Genomic DNA, 12,420 nt, shown 5'->3' on the forward strand with positions numbered 1-12,420 from the left:
AATCCTTTCTTTGTTTAAAAGAAAAAAACATTTTTAGATATTCCACTTGGAGTTTCTTTTTCAAATTTTGGAGATTTTTAAGTAGTAAAAGAAATTACATACTAAAATATAGCATAATATATAAAAAGATATGGAACTGTACAGTATCTTTTACTTCTCAACTAGGCAACTGCTATGGCTTGCTGTCCCTCCTCCAACAGTGTTGCTGTAGGGACCAAAAGAGGTCAGATCTATTTCCTTGATGTTACCAAAGTTGAAGCTCCACGTGTTGTTCACAGAATTTTTCTTTCCAAATTTCCAGTGCTATCTTTGCAGTAAGTATGTAGTAACAAGGGCAGGAATGTTGTCAATTTGTTGCTTGAGTAATTCTGTTAGTTGAACAAAAAACTTGAAGATTTTATTCTAAAAATAACCAAGTAAAATATTTTAACAGCTTCAATCTTTTCCAGCATATTCTGAATTGCCTGCAGGAGGAGTAGTAGCAGGATTTATATGAGAGAAATATAATAAATCTGTATTTTAAGAAGGTTTAACCAAGCACTAAAAATACTGATGTATAAGATCATTTCTGGCAGATCACCATATGCAGTAATTATGCACAATTCCATGTATCTGAATTTAGAGGGTTATTTCTCACTGAATCTCAATTTGAGGGTTTGTAAAGTTAAGTTTAAGCCTTTTGGTAATCCCTTCTTATATGGTGGATTTTTATTACCATTGTTAATTATTCATTTGCTTACAGTTCTGGAATTTACCAGTCCTATTGTAATTAGCTCTAGTGATCTAAAAGGGGTTTTTTGTTTGGTTGGGGTTTTTTCAATTATTGAAAAATCTGAGAGTATTTTACTTCTGCTTTTTAAAAAACAGAATGGATTTTGAACTGTTAAACTTTAACATAAATCTGCCTATTATTTGGAGACTCAGATGTGATTTTTTTTCACAGTTACTCGAGATAAAATATTAAAAATAGATACAGAAAGCAACTTATTCAAAGTCAAATCAGTGCAAACAAAGATGTATGTATTCAAAATAATATAAAAATCAGTATAGTAGTTTTATTTTTTAAAACGTGAACTTCAAAGACAGATTTAATAAAGTTGTTAATATAGACTGCTATGGAGTATCATTAGCTTTAGACTGACTACCCACTCAGTTAGAAATTGCACTTATAGCAGTGGGCTTTATATCAGGACCTAACCCTGTAAACCTAGAAGCTGAAATTCCAGTTGTGTTTATGCCCTCAATGAAGTCAGTAGAGTTATGAGACTGGAATTATTTGATGCTTTTTATTGAATTTATTGAACTGTTTTCTACTTGGATTTATATTTTACCTAGTTATGATCAGAGTGGCCAGTTCCTCATCGCTAGAGCTACAGAAGGATATATCTTTATTTTAGATGCCCGGCCTTCAAAATTATTCCAAGTTCTTGGATACTTAGGTAATATATGTAACAACATTAATTGCACTGTGTTTTCACTATTTGATGTATTTTAAGTATACCTGCTGGTCAGACTAAGCCACTCTCCTTGATCCTACTTATTTTTTTTGAGGACTAAACTTATTTTTCCCACCTGTTTCCTAACCATATTTTGTCCTAGCCATTTTTTTTTTTTTTCCCCTGTGTAGTTTTAGTTAGCAAAAGCACCAATATTACTTTTCTTCCAGGGTATGTATAAATCACAGGGAAAAGAATGGATTATCTGACCAACTGACCACAACTCCAGCTCAAAAGTAATAGTGCTGGCAAAGAACTTAATACCTTTTTGGTTCACCATATGACAATTCAGATTAAAAAACTGTAGGGCATGATAGCTAGTTGCAATCTCCTGTTACAAATGTCTGTCCGAGACATCTTTAACATGGGGACTGCTGGAATTGTCAGCTTTGCTGGTTGATATTAAAGAATAAAAAATTATGGAATTTTGACTCACAAAAAGATTCTTCTGAAATTTGTAAATTTGTTTATGCAGTCTCTCAGTTCCAATAACTTTATACTTACAGATCACATCTGTGCATATAGATCTTCATCATAATTTTATTTATAAAAGGACATGATTTTATCATTTTAATTTGTTTGACAAATATAGAATCGCCTCTCCTTAGATAGTTTTCAGAATTTTCCTGATCATGTTCTTATTGTCTGGCTGGCTTCTTAGAAAACGGCTTTTCTGCGCTTTATCTAGCAGTTATCAGCAGACAGCCTCAAAACTGCTACAATTCAAGCTGGATGCAAACTCAGATTTGAATGTTTAATGTAATAACAACACTCTGGTGCTTGGCGTTCTCAGCACCTGGTGCCTCAAGCTGAAGTTGTATGCATCCAGCACTTTCTGAAGCCAAGCTGTGGCTTGTCTGACATTTTAATGCAAGTTCTAAACTGTGTGGTTGAGCTGAGGTATTCTGAACAGGGACGGCTTTTTGTTTCACATAATATCTTAGTAAAAACAATGTTACCATGCTTCAGTAACAATTTGCATTGGTGTTCCCTACCTGCTTCAGTGTTGGAGGCTGAAGTGCTGGACCTTTCTGTAATTTCTGACTTCAGGAATGACTTAGTTGAAGTGTTAGTACTTCTTAATATAGCAGACGTCCAGCAAGCAAGACTGGAAATTTTTTGTGTATCTTCAGCACTCACAACAGGTAAGAATTGAAATATATACTATGTGATATTTTTCTAAGGCAAGAGCATACTATTGCCATCCCTTAACACAAAATACTAATGCTCTTAATCTCTTCATTACATCTATACATTCTCTGAGGAAACCATTTCTCATACAGCAGTCTGTAGGCTTATAGTCTGCTGAATCATTTTAACAGAAAGAACGTGATATTTTGAGGGAAAGCCAGGGAAGAAAGGAGACAAGTAATTCACTTGCAGAATCACAGAGTCACCACTTTACTACTACTGGTTGTTGTTGTTATTATTACTACCTTGTGGGAAATGGCCAAAGCCAGCCACAAAGAGGCCTTGGGCTTGGCATCACCTGTATGCAGGCTAGCATGTCAGGTGTTCAGAGCGGAATCAATCCCACCAGCCTCTTCAGAGAATTATTATAGGATATAATAGCTCATTAGAATGAGGTTAAAGGTTGATATATCTCAAAACACAATTACTCCCTGTCTTTGTTATAGCTTTTCTATATAAAAGCACGAAGGAAAAAGTCCATTGTATTTTAAAAATATTAACTTGTATCCCAATAAGGAATGTTACAAAGAAACATTCTATGAAAAATATGGCACACTGAGGAAAAGAGAATTAAGGAAACTTAAGAATGGCATACTTGCATTCACCTTCTGGAAATCTGGCCCTGTGTATCTGCAGTGTGCAAGGTACATATTGGGACATCACAGTTAGAATCTCTATTCATAATGTGAAGGTAAAATAAAGGGAACCTGTTAGTCTTTCACAAAATTGGGTAACCCATGCTAAATTTTCAAATGCTGTTCATGATTTGGTTTATATATGCCATCCTCAACAGTGAAACAATTCGGGAATTTGTTTGTGTCATTCAGGACACAGATATAATATTATAGTATTTTAGAAGTCCCATAAGCAAGAAAAAATGGACCTGAGTGTCATGAGTGATTACAGAACTTTTAATTGTGTTTGATATTCTAGGAATATTTAAAACTGATATTCTGGGAATGCATTGATTTGGGGCACTTTCTGGAATCAGCTGGGAAACTAATTCAGTTGTCATGAAAGGGCTTAAATGAATTAACTAAGGCAATGTTGTGCTTTCTGTCCTCACCATGCAGCCAGCTCAGGACAGGCTTGGCTGGCAGTGGCACCATGCACTTCCAGTTTTATATCTCTTTCACCTAAGAATGTCAAACCAATATAGTTTGAGGTTTCAGTGGTGTCTTCTATTACATTACAGCAAAAGGCAGCCTGTGTTCATTATTAACATAATTCTATTTTTATATTATTTTGCTCACATTATATGCCATTGAATTACTAACAAAGCCTTTTTGTGGAGAAAACTGTAAAACTGTTAGTAAGCCTACTGCCAGATTTTCTAGTTATTTACATTTCACTTCTAAAAGGCTTTACAGTATACAAGCTTTTTAGAGATAGTTTTCAATGAAGTTAGTATATTCTTTAAATATTCACTTATGTTTGGTTTCTTTTTGTGCCTATTTTCAGACATATAAAATGGGGCTTGATCTTCAAAGTTGCTGAAGATTTGCATCAGTCTTAATTTCAGGTGTCTCTTTGAAGCTCAAATTATGGAACCAGAAAATAATAAAATGCCCTTCTGAAGATGTGAACTTAGGTGTTTTAGCTAATACCACCCAGGCTGTGTTTACTTCATGGCAGAGATGCCTAAACAAGTTCTAGATGAAGGCAATGATGACATGAACGTCCATGCAAACTAATTAGCGCTGCTTACCTAGTACCCAAGAAGCAGGGTAAATTACTGTATAGAAATTGTTACATCACTGTGGTTAAACTGTTTCTAGTACTTATTTAGAGCTGGTAGAGCTATCTTTCTGCTTCACTGCAGTGTGCTACATCAGCACAACCCCCAGAGTTAGTGTTAAAGCTAGGTATCTTAATTCCCAGTCTCCTCCTTGAAAACTCACATCATGCTCACTCCTTGCTGAGACTGGTTTTCCTAATTACTTGATAGGTGAAGCACCTGCCATTAGTGGTAGTGATGCCTCTCCCTCCCTGTTTCTTTTTTCAATTGTTTAGATAATGATAAGTATGTCAATGAACAAGGAATGCTTAATGCTAGTGCCATTAAAAAGGAACAATATGATCTGGATTACCCTTTGAGCTCAGCAGTCAGATTGAAGGATAACCTTGTATATGGCTACTGTACCTGTGCGCCTTTCATCTGTAAATATCATCTCTCTGAAAAGGTAATTATCTGAAGCTGCTTTATTTTGGGTGGTGGTTAAATCCCAGTGAACAAAATCTGTAGATGAAGTGAATATAGAAGGATATTATCTTAAAGAAATCCTCTCTGCACTAAAAATACCTATTCCATCCATAAACATCAACTTTTAGTATGCTACCACCTGCTCAGAAACCTGGCAAAAGCAATTTCCTTGTTCTATTACAGAGAAAGCCAGATATTAGTTCTTGAAACTCATAAGTCTGCAGGCACATCACATGTAGCTTCTGTATTAGAGCTGTGCTTTTGTGCAGTCTGACGAGTAACCCGAATATCCACCTATTGAAGGAACTGAACCAATGAGAGCCCGTGACACTAAGAGGCAACTGCAAGCCCAGCCGAGCCCTGTCTCACAATGAGGTAGTGGGGGCTTCAGGAAACCACTGTCATTACCTGCTGATGAACTGGAGCTATCTGCAGCTCATAGGTCTCCCTCAGTTTAAGAGTTAGGTCAAGCAAGGAGGTGGATTCCAAAGGTGAACATTCCTCCTTGACAAGTCCCATACTTTCTGAGCCAACAAAATCCAGGCTCAAACATACTGAATACAGGCACTTTTGAAGAGATGAGAAGCAAGTCAGCAGCACAGAAATGGTTCTGTTTCCTGAGTTCAGTAATCCAACAACATTTTCAATTGCAACACATGTGATAACCCGCAAATCTCTCATTAGTCTTCTCAAAATGGCATAGTTATTTCCATCATCTGAACTGTTGCTAACATTGTGTTTGGCAGAATACATTGGAAGATCCATCAGTATTTTTATCAGAAAAGAAGACTCCTAGCAATCAGTTTGGATCAGGTTCCCTCTGTTTATCACCCAACAGCCGCTGGCTGGCATCAGCAGCAAAGGATGGTGTTTTGTTCATCTATAATACTTTCACTATGGTAGGTCGGCATCCAGGAACAGGCTTTGTTTGGTTTACATGAGAAAGAGATGTGAAAGCTACTTTCTTTCACTGTAAGCTTTTCTTCACTTGAATATAAGGTGTTCCAGAAAAATTTATGTTGAACATGAACTGACGTAGCATTATACAGTACAACTGTTTTTGTAATGAATTTGTATATGATCATACAAACTACTTACTTCTCCAGTAAATCTTAGAGTAGATAATTGTACTACTCTATCTCCTGCAAAATCAATATACTACAAACTTGCCCCCTCTGCAGTCAAAAATTTTAAACTGAATTCCTAGTCTTTTATGTTCTTTGTATTGACAATTTGGATTGACTTTTATACAAAAATAAAGAAGCAGCATTTACAGATATTAGAAAAATGTATTTACTGATACTGCTTCTATGACTTTTTTAGGATATACTTGCTCAAAAACATTGTCACTCATATCAAGGAGGGGGAATCAGATCCATGGTATTTTCGCTGGATGGCAAATTCATCCTCGTTAATGGTGAAAATGATGGTGCCCTGGTGTGTCTGAAATGGAAGTATGTATAAAGTGGTAGACCAATATTGATGGCATAAATTCTTGCATCCTGACAGATGAATTTTGGCATTTACTTGTGATTCTAGACTTCCTTTTTATTAGTCTCAAAGTAAGAAGAATTATATAGAAATAAAATCATTCCTCTTGTCTTCAGAGGTGGTCTCCCTGGCTCATGAAAAGTCTTGTACTTTGAGTATGGTTGCAATACAAGACAAAGGAGTATCTTCTGATAAGTATTACCCATAGTGACCTTATTATCACTCTCAAAGAAACCATCTGGACGGGGCTCTCTGGGGATGTAAGGGATGTAATCTCATGAGATACTATTTTAACTCAATAATTAGGAGACATCACAGCTTTAATGGAAATTCAACTGTGGCTACAGAGAGCCATTCAGGTGGATGCATAGATTAAAGATGACTCTTCCAGAGCAGTATTTCTAATCTGGGTAATCTATCTTTCAGAATTTCTAATTCTGTGTAAACCTCACTTAATTCTTCAACTCCTTAACTCAGACAAAATTGAATCATATGTAAAAATACTTAATAGGCATTTTTAGAACAACGATTATATTATAAAGAATATTTAATACTTTATCCTTTTTCATAATACACAAAAAATACATCAGTTCACTTTCTGTTTATTAGGAAGATAAAGAAAATTGAAGTTGAGGAAGCTGCTTCTCACTGGCAATCTCTTCTTGCTATACTGAACAAGTCTACTTCGAATGAAAATGTTGTTTTAAAATCTATGGCAGAATGGAATTTTGACTCGGAATCCACATCTGAATCACTTACAGAAGAGATATTTAAGGTGTTTTCTGTATTTTTAAGGGGAAAAAACCTTGATCTTTATCCTAAAATTACACGATAAAAACTGTCATCAAAACAAGCTCTGATCTTTTTGTAAAAGCAGAATAATACCTCTGAGGATAGGCTGAATATGCTTAATTATTAACTTGTGGAATAATACTATCAAGGAAATGGAAGTTATGGGAAGATGACATTCACATCTTCAATATCACTTGGTTTCTTCAGTCACAGAAAACTGAAAGTCAGTTTCTCTTCATGAAAAATTATGTGTCATTCCCAGTGTGATGTTACTGCTATACATTGTGTGTTACAAGTCATATATTTTTCTGTTGAAATCAAGCAACGCAATGATTACAGAGATTAGTGCAGTCAGCCTGTTTCAGTCAAAAAGCTTTGCATAATAGCAAGGGTTTGCAGGATAAAATCTGGGGACTGTTTAGGGAATAAAAATGTTGTAACAATGGAATTTGGTGATGGTGGTGTTGCTTCTAATGTTAGTCCATTTTTTATTTAATTTCTGTCTCTCATTCTCTCTAAGTATCTGAGATGGATGTTTATATTCTTAATCTCAGGAGGCACCACTTAAATCTTCCAATGTAGAGATGACAGAAGAAGTTGGAAATGTCACCAGTTTGTACTCAGCCAGTACCAATGACATGACATGGATAGGTCAGAAAACAAAGAAGGTACTTTCATAGAACAAGTATTAATCAAAGCCAGAGTTTTCAAGCGTCAGTAGTGATTTGGGTGCCAAATTATATGCTCTAAACAAACCTAGTTTCTAAAGCCTTTCTGACATTTGGACCTCCTTTAAGTCATTGCAATCCAGACTTTTAGAAATCCTAGGTAAAGGTTACAAACACAGCAGAGAAGGTACCTAGCACAATAGGAGCTCTAAAGACCAAAAGACTACTTCTACACAAGGAATAAACAAAAAAAAAAGAAAAAAAATTGCCAGAGAAAGTGGCTTCCTTTAGAAACTTATAAAGGTTTTTTTTCTTCTGAATGTTGAAAAGTTGCACAGAAGATTATTATCAGAAGCCAAGCAGGTGCTCTTTTCTTCCCAAGGGCCAGAATAACAAATTCTACAGCACTGATAAATCAACACTCAACAATATGACCTTAATTACAAAACCCCAAAGGTTTATTTCAGGTTAAGGTTGAGGTGAGTGTGTTATGTAACCAAAGTTTTTTAGAAGTAAAAGTGGATCAAAGATCTAACAGTCTACAGAGGGGATTTAGCACTTTGTGAGCCTGGAAACTGCTATGTTAATGTTAGTAGATACTATTTTTTTTCCCAGAAATACGAATTTGTGGGTGCTAGGACATGCTTTCTGATATGAGTCAGAGCTGTATATTTTGTCCATCTTTTGAGGTTCACTGAGAGGACAAATCATTGCTTTCTGGGTGATTTCAAGAGTGACTTTCCAAATAGTGATGCAGTTTCACAAGTGACTTAAGTCAATCTAAGACATACTGCCACTGACAGTGGCGTCTTCTCCATCACTCTCCCAGACGTGTGTTCCTGTTTCTGCTTTGATGCTAGCGCTCATGCTTTGGTGTCTCTAGTGGGATTTTTTGGGAAATTCATGTGGCTGTGCATACACATGAGTATCACGTGACTATTAGTATCAGCTAGGGACAGGTGATGAGAAACAAAGCTTGAAAGGCAGCAGCATGGTGCTAGGTTGTTTTAAGCTGCTCATTAATGTCCTAAGAGACTTGCATCTGACTTTCAGAGGATGGAGTCCAACCAATGTCAGAATGATACACCCCTTCCTTTCAATCAATATCCATCATCCTACTTAAAGTTGTAAACTTATTTTGGAAAGTAAATTCCAGAGATGCAGACTAATAGTAAAATTTTCCCTAAGAGATGAATTGACAAGGCTGTAGGGGAATAGAAAATTTCACAGCTTCCAGAATGAGTAACAGATGCTAGTTTACTTGTGTCTTTAAATATCCCACTGGAAATGCTTAGTGACAGTGAAAAATCTAAGGAATATAAAACTCTTAATAAATACTGGCAGTAGGCTTTATGCAGTTCAGTGTGTCTGTAATCGTTGGACTTGTAATTACTTCTTTCTTTAATATTTTCTTTCATTTAAGCTCTACTGGTGTACAACCAGTTTACAACGTGACCTGGTTGTACAATATTTTTTCTCTTGAGCAATTCTAAGAATCATTGTATTGAAATAGGATTATGTCTGTTTCAGTTATTAATCCCTTGGAGTTTTGTTTTCTGTACAGATAATGTTCCTTTAGATTATTTCAATTTTTTTTTTCTTTTCTTGTCTATTTTTGTCTTTCAACAATATATTTGTTGTATATCAGGTCATTAGAGAAGAGACTCGGAGGTTTGCTAACCAGAAGGAAGAGCTGCAAATGGGAATTAAAAAGCTATGTAAAACTGTGAGTTTCTTACAAGGGTAATGGCTCAGCTTACCAGTTTTGTTTACAAGTACACTTCCTTTATGGCTATCAACTGTAGCACTGCTACATTTTTGTCATAAACTCTGAGCAGACAGGTAATAAAAAGACGTGCTTCTTCAGGGACTATACACTGAACCTGCCAGGAACTACTGTCTGGTTCTCAGTTTTCTTTGCTCCAAATAAATATTTTGTACCACCCTTATACCTTGAGCAATCTATGCCCTCAGCAGGCTACTTTCTGCATGTCTAACAACCTTCCATTATAGAAACTACTGTCCTTGCCTCTTCCTGCTGTTTCCTTCCATAAATACTGCTGTCTGCAAGAGGATAAGGAAGAGGGTCACCTAGAGCAGTCTGCCCAGGACCATGTCCAAACAGATTTTTATTATCTCCAAGGATGGAGACTCATGACCTCTCTGGGCAACCTGTTCCAGTACCCTCAGTCACCCTCACAGTAGGAAAGTGTTTCCTGAACCTCTTGTGTTTCAGTTTGTGCCCATTGCCTCCGGTCCAGTCACTGGGCACCACTGAAAAGAGCTTGGATCCGCCCTTTTAGCATCCTCCCTTCAGATATGTATATACACTGATGAGATTCCCCCCAAGCCATTTCTTTTTTAGGCTGAACAGTTCCAGTTCTCTCAGCCTTTCCTCATATGAGAGATGCTCCAACCCTATAATCACCTTCATTGGACTCTCTCCAGTATGTCAATGCTTCTCATCTCCCTCAACCTGCTAGCAACACTCAATACAGCCCAGGATGCAGTTAGCTTTTTTTGCTGCAAGGGCACATTGCTGGCTCATTGTTCGACTCTGTGTCTACCAGGACCCCCAGCTATTTTTCTGCAAAGTTGTTTTCCAGTTGCTCAGCAGCCAGCATGTCCTGGTGCATGGGGCTGTTCCTACCCAGGTGCAGGATTTTGCACTTCCCTTTGTTGAACTTTGTTGAACCAACTTAATAATGAGCTCAGAACTAGATGCAGGAATTTGCAGTTCCATTTGTTGAACTGCATAAGATAGATAATAAAGCTCTCAGAACAAGAGAATAAAGCACTGTGTACTGCATGTTCTTTGAAAATATACACAGCTTAACATATAACATCCAAATCAACTTTAAGAGAAAGATGAAGTATATTCACATAGTACTCTGTCACTAGCTACAGGCAGCACATTCTACCAGTTACCATGAAGTGGTTAAAAGTGGAGGCAATTAAAATAATTTTCTCTGATATCAAGTTCTATAGTGTTTAAAATAGCATTCCCTCTATTCACATTCAAATGACTTTTTATTCCTTATGTTTATTTTTAAAAAAACAGATTCAGAAAATGATGCATGAAAATGAACAGGTGCCAGACATTGAGAAACTGGAGCAGCAGGAGTTCAACCTCGATGCAGAAGAACAGGAAAGAGCGCAAGCAGAGGCTGAACAAAAAGTGGCCAGGGTATGATAGAATGGGGGAAGAACATTTTAGGACTAGCAGTAAAAAGGAGAAAGAATGATTGAAGAACAGAGGATGATCTCAAAGTTGCTGTTCACTGCTGAGAAGCAGGAAAACTTTAAAGTATTTGAAGTCACTTATTGAAGCAGGTGAAGCAGTGGAATACGATCTATGCCAGAAACTATAAATCTGACAGTGACCTTGGGCACGTTGCTTAAGTTCTAGAATGCTTTTCTCCACATATAAAATGATGCCTTTCAGTAGGATGCAATATAGCTTTTGGAGAAGATAGCTATGATAGTCTAAGATGATGAAATATTGGTAATTCATTTCATCTGTTAGCTTGCTTTCAATAAGTCAATACAAATTGCCCATATTTTGTTATTGTGTACCACATCTTGTTATTTTCTTTTTTGTATCCTGAAAGGTGAGGAAGGAGATTGAGATGGAGAATTTAGCCAACCGCTATTTGCAGGATGTCATCAAACATGAGTGCTGGGATGCTATGTGTGTAAAAGGACGTGCAGTTAAGGTAGCCTCTGCTTTCTATTTAATTTTCAGCAGTAGTTTATTGGTTCCTTGGGGTACAGAGACAGAATAAACATAAGTGTAACACATTTCTGATGTCCTTATGGTATGGGAAAAAAATTACCTCTTCCCAAGGCTCATGCAAATCTTTAATTTTTCTGAGCCTGGCTGATTCTACCTTCTAAGGTAGGTGAGATTGCTGATAAGCAAATAAGCAACTCTTTAATTCCTTGATCTCAGAGAACATCTGTATGCAGTGTTACTAAAAGGAGAGTTAAACACTATTTTCCTGTGTGTAGTCAGTATGTCTTCTGCTACACAGAACATAAAGGCAAAGTTTAACCCTAATTTTGCCTGGTTTAAGCAGAAGGAGATTAGTCAAATTGATGATATTTTATTATCTTGAGGGTGGTGAAAGACCAAGTCATTTTACAAAAAAATCTAGTTCTGGTTGAATTCTGTGCATAAAGAGGCCATATCCATAGATTATTTTTTAAAAATAATAAAAAAAAATATATCCAATTTTAAACCAACCATTTTCACTATCAAAAAGGCAAGTGTTTTTTGTCTTCCCCTGTATTTTTACAATATTGTCTATATTAATTGATCCTCAATTTTATTCCTGATTTTAGGAAGTTTTTGTAACTGTTTATCATTCAGGTGTTGAACAAATTAATTGATAGATGCATTATGAAGAACTTTTTACTTTGGATTATTATTTTGTTTTGTTTTGTTTTTAATTTGAACAGTGCTTCCATATGGCTTGTGAAGTAAAGAATTATCCACTGAAGGAACGTAGTGAAGAAGAGCTGGAAACTTTGGAGAAAGTTCTTCAGTTAAAGAAGATTGAGACATCTGATCTTAAGG

General features: G+C 36.3%; 1 protein-coding gene across 6 annotated transcripts in view; it reads left to right on the plus strand.

The window, feature by feature from the left end:
- The window catches only part of CFAP43 (cilia and flagella associated protein 43), a 51,157-nt gene that overhangs the window by 20,087 nt on the left and 18,650 nt on the right, over nucleotides 1-12,420 (plus strand). For 5 of the 6 annotated variants that reach the window (XM_032988538.2, XM_032988537.2, XM_032988539.2 and 2 more), the window contains 12 exons: nucleotides 166-314; nucleotides 1,336-1,439; nucleotides 2,501-2,641; nucleotides 4,701-4,870; nucleotides 5,637-5,789; nucleotides 6,214-6,344; nucleotides 6,991-7,156; nucleotides 7,728-7,841; nucleotides 9,490-9,567; nucleotides 10,903-11,028; nucleotides 11,453-11,557; nucleotides 12,303-12,419. In XM_032988538.2, the coding sequence (XP_032844429.2) occupies nucleotides 166-314; nucleotides 1,336-1,439; nucleotides 2,501-2,641; nucleotides 4,701-4,870; nucleotides 5,637-5,789; nucleotides 6,214-6,344; nucleotides 6,991-7,156; nucleotides 7,728-7,841; nucleotides 9,490-9,567; nucleotides 10,903-11,028; nucleotides 11,453-11,557; nucleotides 12,303-12,419 (1,554 nt within the window). The remainder of the gene's footprint in view (nucleotides 1-165; nucleotides 315-1,335; nucleotides 1,440-2,500; nucleotides 2,642-4,700; nucleotides 4,871-5,636; nucleotides 5,790-6,213; nucleotides 6,345-6,990; nucleotides 7,157-7,727; nucleotides 7,842-9,489; nucleotides 9,568-10,902; nucleotides 11,029-11,452; nucleotides 11,558-12,302; nucleotide 12,420) is intronic. The other variant, XM_042788467.1, reaches the window with a different exon arrangement.

Source organism: Tyto alba, unplaced genomic scaffold, assembly GCF_018691265.1.
Source record: "Tyto alba isolate M040663 unplaced genomic scaffold, T.alba_DEE_v4.0 Super-Scaffold_1, whole genome shotgun sequence".
NCBI lineage: Eukaryota > Metazoa > Chordata > Aves > Strigiformes > Tytonidae > Tyto > Tyto alba.